Below are 10486 nucleotides of genomic sequence, written 5' to 3'. Positions count from 1 at the left end.
AAGTTTAGCTCACGGACAAGGCTGAGAATAGCAAGAATCACGTGGGGCTTCCGTGTCAAGGTTCAAATGATGATGTATGTGAGTGCATTGTGTAGATAGTACTGCAAATGCTAGGAAGCTCTTGGGGAGAAGCTTTTTTTTTTTTAATTTAATTTTATTAGTTGTGTGCGGGTGCTTTGTGTGCATGTGTGGCTGTGTGCCACATACATGCAGTGCCCTGCAGGCCAGAAGGTGTTGGGTTCCCTGCAACTGGAGTTTCAGATGGTGGTGAGCCACCAGATGGATACTGGGAATCGAACCTGGATCTTCTGCAGGAGCAAGCGCTCGTAACGAACCGCTGCACCGTCTCTCCTGCCCCGTGGGAGAAAGAGCTATTTCTAAGCTCCAGGAAAAACAATCTTTCTGAAAGTCCTTCCACTTTACATGACTTAGGGATCTTATGTAGTTAATAGAATGTACAGTAGCTACTTGAAGCAAAACACCTTCAAAATACGCTGGTGTGCAACAGGACAAAGCCTCTACCTTGAGCTAAAAGCACCAATGCTTCAGATAAAATAACAAGGAAGGTGTGGCGAGGAACCCCAATTTATGCTGCACCCAAGCTTCCGTTTGGTAGGCAGCAAGCTGTGCTCATCCCCTGTCTATCATGTACCCTCCTAAGCCTGGGGCTTAGAATTTAATTAGCTTTCAGTTTTTATCTCTCAGCTGTCATAGACAGGACTTAATTCCATGGTCCTCAGAATTATATATTTAGCTGGATAGTGATGGCTCACACCTCTAAGCCCAGCGCTCCGGGGAGGTAGAACCAGGTGGAGCTCTGTGAGCTCAAGGCGAGCCTGGTCTACAGAGCGAGTTCTAAGATAGCCAAGGCTACAGAGAGAAATCCCTATCTTGAACTTCCTTTCTCTTCCTTTTTCTTTTCTTATGATTTGTTTTTCGAGAGAAGGTTTCTCTGTGTAGCCTTGGCTCCAACTTAAAAAGATCGGCCTGCTTTTGCCTCCCAAGTGCTGGGATTAAAGGCGTGAGCCACCTCACCCAGCCAAGATTTATTTATTTTATTTCATGCATATCAGTGTGTCCCTGCATGTGTGTCTACAGTGTCCAGAGATCAGAAGAGGGCATCTGATTTCCTGGAGCTGGAGTTGCAAACAGATGTGAGCCATCCCCTGAGTGGCTGGGATTTGAACCTGGGTCCTCTGCAAGAGCAACGAGTATTCTTAAGAGCTGAGGCGTCCCTCAGACCCCAGCTTTCAGGTGTTTTTCAGGTGACGTATCTCTGCGTTGTGCTCGTTGCTGTGAAGCCATGGGGTTCAGATGCCTCAGCTCCCTCAGCCCTCAGCCTCAGACCATGGGTGCAAACCATCAGGCCTGCCTTTATGATCATTTGTAATATACACTACACTGTATGAGACATGATGCAGTCAGGATTTTTTAAATTGACACTTTTTGTTTTGTTTTTGGAGATAGGGTTTCTCTGTGTTGTCCTGGCTGTCCTGGAACTCCCTCTGTAGGCCAGGCTGGCCTTAACTCAGAGACCCGCCTGCCTCAGCCTTCCAGGTGCTGGGGTTAAAGGTGTGTTCCACCCTGCCCGACCTAAAATGACAGCTTTGGGAGCTGGAGTGATGGCCCAGTGGTTAAGAGAGCTGTCCTGCCGTCACCACTCACTTAATTACATCTATGCAATTCCTTTTTATAATCTTGGAGTTTCTGGACTGACTATCTTTTAGATCTATTGTGAAAACATCCTGAAGCAAACTACAAGTTAAATAGTTTGCAGTCATGGGCTGGAGAGATGGCTCAGTGGTTAAGAGCGCTGCCTGTTCTTCCAAAGGTCCTGAGTTCAATTCCCAGCAACCACAGGGTGGTTTACAACCATCTGTAATGTGATCTGATGCCCTCTTCTGGCCTGCAAGTGTACATGCAGGAAGAACACTCTACACACAATAATAAATAAATAAATATTAAAAAAAAATAGTTTGCAGCCTCACCCCTCAGCACTCACCTGAGGGGATGGATGATGGAGGCCATTCGTGCTGTTAGGAGGAGGCTGCCCCAGCCTACCTAATATGAGTGAAGCCCCTACCTTACCCCACTTCCCCCCCCCCCCCGTTAATTTTTTTCTTCTTTTTCCTCCCGATAATTTCCTTCTTAGTGTCTGTTAGAACCTAAATTCTTGACGCCCCCTTGCTGTCATTCCCTTCACCCGTCTCCTATTACACGGGGGACAGCTGTTGCCCGAGCTTTGAGTGAAAACATTCCACGGGGCACTCTGCAAAACCCTGATTTAGATGGCCTCCTTATGCCAGAGCTGCGTGTTCATACAATGCTTCAGTTTGCTTTTATGGCTTTATTTGGACTGGCCTCACTTTTCCTCTAAGATTCCCGAAAAAAAAAAGTAAGGATGGAAAAAGATCTTCCAAGAACTTGGATGAGGATTTCTGAGGCCTTAGGACAGAGTAGGTCCTGGATGGGGTCAGATGGTTTGTGAGGTAGGAGTTATGAGGTAGCCTAGAGTTAAGAAAAGATGCAATGATTCAGTCTTAGTTTTTAAAAAAGCATGTGTAGGAAAGGAACAAAACCACTGCCTTCTGCTCTGGGTTGCTGAAACAGAGGTTTCAAAGAGGTTGTCAAAATCAGTCAAGACTGGGTACCTTTTAAAGAGTAAAGATTTGCTCTATATATAGTCAAGGAGACTTGGAAATTCAAGAGCTAGTGGCCACATCTAGTGAGAGCCTTTTTGCTGCATCACAGCATGGTGGATAGCATCACAGGAGACCCACAAAGTGACCTTAGAATGTACACCGTGAAATGCCAAAATAGGCCAATGGGCTTCCCAGACAAACTGTGCCCTTGTCTTCCGACATAACCACAGTGTACACAAGTTTCCACATAACTTGCTTAGGGGTCTCCATGATGGACATTCTGGTTCCCGTCTTTCAAACTTTCTTCCTCAGCAAAGGTCAGAGCAATGCTTTCTTTGCCTCTCATCTGCCCCTTGCGGCAGTGACTGGATTTCTCCTCCCACCGCGTGCACATGTACCATGTAACCTCAATTGTTTCCACGTTCATGAAGAACTTGAACTTTCTGGCTCCTCTGCCTTAATATCAACTCTAGGAGCACAGGAAGGTCTCCCTGCCCCAGGGTGCCCACTACACCCCCCTTAGTCTGCACCTGCAGCTCAGCCCTGCTGCTGAAGCCAAGCTCTGGGCTCCCTGAGTCCCTCCAGGGATGTGTGCTTGGTCTTCCCGAGGCCCCGCACACAGAAGGAAATGACTTTTTCACTGTTCTCAATGGATGACAAGAGAGAGAGGATGATTGACAGCAGGGAGCTGGGGTGAGTGCACAAAGCTTCTCTAGCAATGTAGGAAGCCAAGCACACTACATCTTCAGGGGAATATGTTGCATACTTAGTTTTTCCCCAGCATCTCTGTCTCCTCACTTTTTTTTCCTCTTCAAATAAGGAGTAAATTCTTATTGATCATGTTTCCCTTCATTTTAAATTAAGCAACTGCCTAGATAGGGAGTGAGGGGTTTTGGGTTTGTTTGTTTTTGTTTTTCGAGGCAAGGTTTCTCTGTGTAGCCTTGGCTGTCCTATACACGTTTTGTAGACCAGGCTGGTGTTGAACTCACAGCAATCTGCCTGTCTTTGCCACCCGAGTGCTGGGATTAAAAGTGTTCACCACCACACCTGGCTGGGAATGAGTTTATTGATAGACGTGGATCTCCTGACTTTCCCCGACACTTCCCTGGCAGCTTCCTTCACATGGTTCAAAGCAGCCTATTTGTTTGATTTTTTCCATCATGGTGGCATAATTGTGTATATATTTTAGCTATAAAAAATATATACAGCTTCAGTCTACTGTGAGTGCAGTCATGGCAGGGGCCAAGGAGGCATGCATTCTGTGATCAGGGCTTGGCTCCATTCTAAGTAGGTATTTAATTGGGGGCAGTGGGCATCTCACTATGTAGCCCTGCTGGCCTACAACACACAATCCTGCCTCAGCCCACCAAATGCCTGGATTACAGTTATGGCACCAGTTCAGTTCAATGTCCAATAAATATATGAATGTGTAATAAATATATACAATGATACACACATAAAATAAAAAAAAAAAAATAAAGGAGAGAGGAAAACCAACCAAGCAAACAACAGCAAAGTCGTAGTAGAAGATCACTGGCTCCTGCAGTTGTTCTCCGACCTCCACATATGTGGCATATGATGTGAGTACTCGCACACACCCCTCCGACACCCCCCCACTAAATAAATAGTAAAAAATAATATATACAGTGAAATACTATGAAGTCATACAAATTATGATAATGTGGGACTGTTTATTGACATATAAAGATATCCATGATATAATGATAAATTTTTTAAAAAATCAAATTATAAAATAGTAGATACATTAAGATTTTAGTTTTATAAAAGAATACCTATCTATGTATATAGATACATACATTATAATGTTAACAGTGCTAAGATTATAGATAACGGTTTGTTACTCTCCATGTTATCTGTAATTTTTCCTTTTCTTCAGAGGAAATCTCACTATGTGGCCTGGCATGGCCTTGAACTCAGGATCCCTCTGCCTCAGACTCCCAAGTGTGGGGATTGCAGGCCTGTGGACACAATGCCTGGTTCTGAATTGGTTTTCTTATGTTAATTTTCTTTATGTAAAAATAATGGGTTTTGTGATGTGAGTTTCCAAACAAACAGCATCTACTTGATTTATAAAGTATTTCCCTTTTTCGAAAAAATCAAGTAGGCATTAAAATGACCCCTTTTTCTACTGTCACAAAACTTCATTTGAACAAGTAATTTTGTCATGATATAGTCTATTATATAATACTAGGGAAAGAGAAAACCAAACAAACCCAGATGTCAAAATATTGAATTTGATTTCTTCCTTCTTTCCTTCTTTCCTTTCTTTCTTTCTTTCTTTTTTTAAATAGAGCATCTGTTTGTAAGCTCTGTCTGTCTGGGAATTCACTCTGTCTGTCTGGGAACTCAAACTCACAGCGATCCACTTGTCTCCGTTTCTCAAGTGTGGGGAATAAAGGACTGTCCAGCCTTGAATTAGGTTCCTCCTGATGCTGATTAAAGTAGACCTTTACCAAGATGATCATTACTAGCATTTCTGTATAAGCTAATTTTATGCCCACAATTTCCCATTTGACTCTTTTCTTATTCATGCTCAGGACAGAAGAGATTCCAGGTCCTTTTCTTGGGTTAGCTGAAGATCAATAAAATTAAAAGGCAATAAATCTCTAAGTATTAGAAAAAAGAAAAAGCCAGCCATTGCTGTTTTTGTGATATTTCATGTCACAAAGTGAGTTTGCAAAGTCAAGTATTTCCCAGCAAAATGACAAAGCATTACCACCGCTCCAAGTCTATGCATTTTAAACATTTACTTTTAATAGCCTTTGGGGTTGTAGACTATAATTAAGAGCAAACTATAACTTCCTCCTTTAAAGAATGCTAACTTACAGCTATAAGACATTTGGAGATAATACTTTACAGTAAGGCAAGAGTGTATGTCTCATTATCTGAAGGGATAAGCAGAATTGCACTTAATTTGTAGAACAGTTACCTTGATTTTAGGGAAATGAAAAACATTTGTATATGAATTCCTTTTTCCCAATAAAGTATAATTTAAGAGCTCATTTAAAAAGTCAGTTAAAAATTAAAAGAGAGAGAGAGAGAGAGAGAGAGAGAGAGAGAGAGAGAGAGAGAGAGAGAGAAACAGGACCAATACCACATGTCTATCGCTACTTGCCTTTTAGTAACATTAATTTTGTTTTGTTGCCTGTTTCAATTCATTGACACAAAGATCTCAGCACCATATTGAGAAGTTACCCTCTGACCTACACAACAGAACCGCTACCCATCGTTCATTTTCAGCAGAGAGCCTAATGTGCCAGGGATAAATGCTGTGCTTTAGAGCCTTAACCAGGCAACACAAACCATTTCCGACGCAACTGTAACAGGAATACATGCCGGCTCAGTTAGGCCTCACCTACTCTTTGGAAACGCAAAAAGTTCAAGGATGTCCCGTTTACCCTTATTTCAGATCTAGCAGCATGGACGCGGGGTTTTCCAGGTAGGATTTCCACAAGTTAGAGAAACGTGACATGGTGGCTCCATCAATGATCCTGTGATCAGCTGACCAGCTCACATTCATTATCTGTGCTTTATAAACTTCTCCATTTTGGTCAAATCGGGGAAGAGACTAGAAATAAAGGGTAATAATAATAATAATAATAATAATAATAATAATAATAACAACAACAACAACAACAACAACAAATGGTAAGGGCAAACTTTCACTCACGGTGGAAAGAAGATCTGGCAACAATGGTGTAAGGTCTCGACTCCACCATCCCCTGCCCCGCCCCCATCCCTGCCAAAGAGTGGGCATCCTCCAGGGCTGTTGAAAATGCTTGCTATTTTCTCCAACCTTGGGAGGTTGTATCTTAAGCCTTCATTTGTTCAAGGGATCTTTTGCCCCATATATAATATTTACATTACATTTCATTCAGATTTCAAATAGTTAATGTTTATTAATCACCGTGTTATTAATCACTCTTACACACGCTAAGAAAAGACCACTGAGACAAGGACAGTACTTGGACTCCTGACTAAAGGCAGCAAGGAAGGACAGCACATGGACACTGGAGCATAGGGCATGATGGGAGTGTCAGAGGGACAGAAAACCAGTCTGAAGACTATTATGGAGACAAGGGAGGGAGATGTGGTCACCGCCAGAACAGGGGACAGAGAGCTTGTCATGAAAGGCAGGGTTTCTCCAGCTTAACATCCCAAGCCGTGGTGGGTTATTCTAAAAAGCATTCATTAGGGCTTCGGGGTTAGCTCGCTGATAGAGCGCTTGCCTAGCACGGACACCTTCCATCCTTGGTACCAAGAAGCAAACAATAACAGCAACAAAGCAAAATGTGCATTAAAAATCAGCTACTGGGGCCACAGTTTGCTGAGCCAGTATGAGGACTAGAAATCAGATCCCAGAACATGTGTAGCACCCTGGGTGTGATCCTAGACACACCAGCACACTTGAGCCTCTGCGCATATGAACACATACACACACACACACACACACACACACACACACACACACACACACACCCACACACACAAGAAAGCAAATAAGTACCAAACCCCCAAACAACAAAAGGAAAAGCCATGTCCAGAACCCCCAAACTTCCAGGTCTTAGCGGCTGGTTAGGTTCCCCCGACACCATAATCACTTGGGGTAACTGGCCCCATGCTTATTCCAGAAGGCTGGCTCTGGCTTGTTTCAACCGTTGGATGTTTAGAGAGCTCATTGCCTCTGTTTATCTCCTGTGACATGGAGAGTAGTTTCCAGGCCAAAAAGATGTGGCCATGGACTGGAAAGCTTCTCCGGAGTAGGGGCCCTTGGGAGCTGGGGGAAAGGTCACCTCGGTACACTCTACACACAGGCTTCTCCATGAGGGCGCTGACCCTTGGCTGTCCTAGACTCACTCTGTAGACGAGGCTGACCTCGAACTCACAGTGTTCTTATTCTTTTTTTTTTTTTCCAGAGCTGAGGCCCGAACCCAGGGCCTTGCGCTTGCTAGGCAAGTGCTCTACCACTGAGCTAAATCCCCAACCCCACAGCGTTCTTATTCAAAATACAATCGTCTTCAAGGCCAAGACATCAGCATTTTGTCAGGTGTCGGGGCATAGAGCTGTAATCCTAGCGGGTGACAGTGGGATAGGAGGACCCAGACTCGGACTGCACAGTGCAAACTAGTATGTGGGGGATATCCTTCAACCCTGAGTCTCCTTCACACTCAGGCTTCCAGCTTACTGAAATTGTCCTACAGTTACTCACTATATATACGTACCCTAATCGCTCCCAGGGCGCCGATGGCTACTTCCGGGGGTAATATCACCGGCTTGGCATAGGTTCCACCAATCTGGGAAGAATGGAAAAATTTAGCTTTCAGGGAATGCCTCATAGATGACAGGCTGCATTGTATTTGAGCATGTGATCAGAAACTCAAGTTGCACTTATAAATTTGACCATGGTGACTTACTGATCCGATGTTGGAAAGAGTAAACGTCCCTCCGGTGAGGTCTGCAGCACTGAGCTGACCGGAAGAGCCCAGTTTCTGGAGGCGGTTCAGTTCCGTGGCGATCTCAAATACAGACCGCACCTGAACATTCTTCACATTGGGAACAATTAACCCCAACTCAGTATCCATTGCTATCCCGATGTTGTGAGAAGCCTAAGGAATAAAAAGTACCTTTTAATACATAAATATACAACAAGGAAAAGATAAACCCTACTGCTTTCTAGAAGAAAGATACTATCTGGGGGGTGGAGCCGATCGCCTTTAATCCCAGCACCTGGGAGGCAGAGGCAGACATATCTCTGTAAGTTCGAGGCCAGTCTGGTCTACAAAGAGTCCAGGACAGCCAGGGCTACACAGAGAAACCCTGTCTAGATAAAGAAAGAAAGAAAGAAAGAAAGAAAGAAAGAAAGAAAGAAAGAAAGAAAGAAAGAAAGAAAGAAAGAAAGAAATGACACTAAACTATTTCACCAAGCTAGGTGTATGGTGCCCTATAATCCCAATATTAGGGAGGCTGAGGAAGAAAGAGTGAAGTTTGTGCCATATGGCAAGACCATATCTCAAAAAGCTAAAAGGCCAAAAAAATAAAACAGTCACGATTTACACCAGGATGGACGTAGCTTAGAAGAACTAGATTGGGTAGAGGAGACAGCACAGTGGGAAAAGGGCACTTGCCGCCAACCTGAGGCCAAACTGCCGAATCCACATGGCGAAAGCAGAGAACTGACTCTTGCAAATTGCCCTGACTTCCACATAGGTCCAGCAGTACCAGTTCCCTCCCGTTAATAAAATAAATGCAAATTTTTTAAAAACTTAAGCAAGCTTAAAAGATTGTTTTAGAAACAATAAGGAAATAAGAGGAAATAAATGCAAAAGAATGAAGGAATTAACCAGGCATCGGGTGGTTCTGTAATAATGATAATATTTGCCAATAGGTCACTGATGATATAAATGACAACATAGTAATCCACAATATAGTAAATGAAAAAGAGAAAAGCAAATTAAGCCGGGCATGGTAGTGCACACCTTTAATCACAGCACTCATGAGGCAGAGGCAGGCAGATCGCTGTGAGTTTGAGGCCAGTCTGGTCCACAAAGTGAGTCTAGGACAGTCAAGGCTACACAGAGAAACCCTGTCTCAAACCCCTGGACTCCAAAAAAAAAAAAAAAAGAAAAAAAAATGTAGTCACACATAGTGGTGCATGCCTGTAATCCCAGTACTTGGGAGACAAGAGAGTGTGGCTGATCTTCATGAGTTCAAAGCCAGTCTTGTCTATAAAGCTAGTAGTCTAGGACAGCCAAGGCTACACAGGGAAACCCTGTCTCAAAAAAAAAAAGTATCACTTCAATAAATTTGTGGAAGAATAACAATGTAAACAGGTAATTATCTCCACAGGGATTTTCTGGGTAGCCCTGGCTATTCTGGAACTCACTCTGTAGACCAGGCTGGCCTCCAACTCAAAGATCCAGCTGTCTCTGCCTCCCAAGTGTTGGGACTAACGGCATGTGCCACCACCTGGGTAGCTCCATTATTTTAAATGGAAAATCAACAGGACTTAAAAGGAGGGCTGTACACCGGAACAAAATCATTATTAAACAGTAAAACAAAGCCAATAGGTTGAAATTTAATGGCTTACGCTATATCTTTTATTCCTGTCTGGAAAAAGGTCACTGTTTGAATATCCTAGAGGGTTCTAACCTATAAGCACACGGACACCATCTTCTGTAATATCAATGACTTTAGAAAACGCATAGCCAACCTTGTAGGTGATGTTCTGGCAGCTTTCATCCAGAGAGGCATTGAGGATAGGAAACTGCAGCAATCCCAAAGACGCAGCCTGTTGGAGAGAACGATGATGCAAGTGAACACTCCTGCCTCAGGCACAGGGGACTGCAAGCCATAGGAGGTAGAAGAGGGGACGGGAAGAGAGCTCTTGACTCCAGGCCAGGGGCACCCAGGTTTATCCCTTCCACTCTTACCTCCAACAAAGGAAAATCTAGGTTGCCCTAATCACTTAAAAACAAACGATAAGCCAGGCGTGGTGTCACACGCCTTTAATCCTAATACTCAGAAGGCAGAGGCAGTGGAATCCCTGTGAGTTTGAGGCCAGCCTGGTCTACAAAGGGAGCCAAGGACAGCCAAGGTTACACAGAGAAACCCTGTCTCAAACAAACAAAAACAAGCCCCCCCCCAAAAAAAAAAAACCCAAACGATAAAATGGTCAGATCTCTTGCAGACATGAAGGAGATTTTCAAAAGAACCATGCAGGCTGTCTCAAGTCCAAGTGATTTTTCTCACTAACATGTCGATTTAGATTTTTATGAGCAGTAAGGCAATAGTTCAAAAATAGGCTAAGAATTCAAACACAAAAG

The 10486-nt window shown here is 43.6% G+C and overlaps 1 protein-coding gene across 1 annotated transcript in view; it reads right to left on the bottom strand.

Moving 5' to 3' along the window:
• Positions 1-4313: 4313 nt before the first annotated feature.
• DBT (dihydrolipoamide branched chain transacylase E2) overlaps positions 4314-10486 on the bottom strand; it is a 34944-nt gene continuing 28771 nt past the window's right edge. Inside the window, exons 8-11 of the mRNA XM_084757268.1 lie at positions 9874-9951; positions 8078-8269; positions 7886-7957; positions 4314-6231 (exon numbers count right to left, since the gene is read on the bottom strand). Coding sequence (XP_084613394.1) covers positions 6064-6231; positions 7886-7957; positions 8078-8269; positions 9874-9951 — 510 coding nt within the window. The 3' untranslated portion in view covers positions 4314-6063. The remainder of the gene's footprint in view (positions 6232-7885; positions 7958-8077; positions 8270-9873; positions 9952-10486) is intronic.

The sequence above is a fragment of the Acomys minous genome, assembly GCF_964271855.1.
Source record: "Acomys minous genome assembly, chromosome: 14".
Taxonomy (NCBI): Eukaryota; Metazoa; Chordata; class Mammalia; order Rodentia; family Muridae; genus Acomys; species Acomys minous.
The sequence above is the reverse complement of the archived record's forward strand: the minus strand, read 5'-3'. Positions and strand labels throughout refer to the sequence as shown.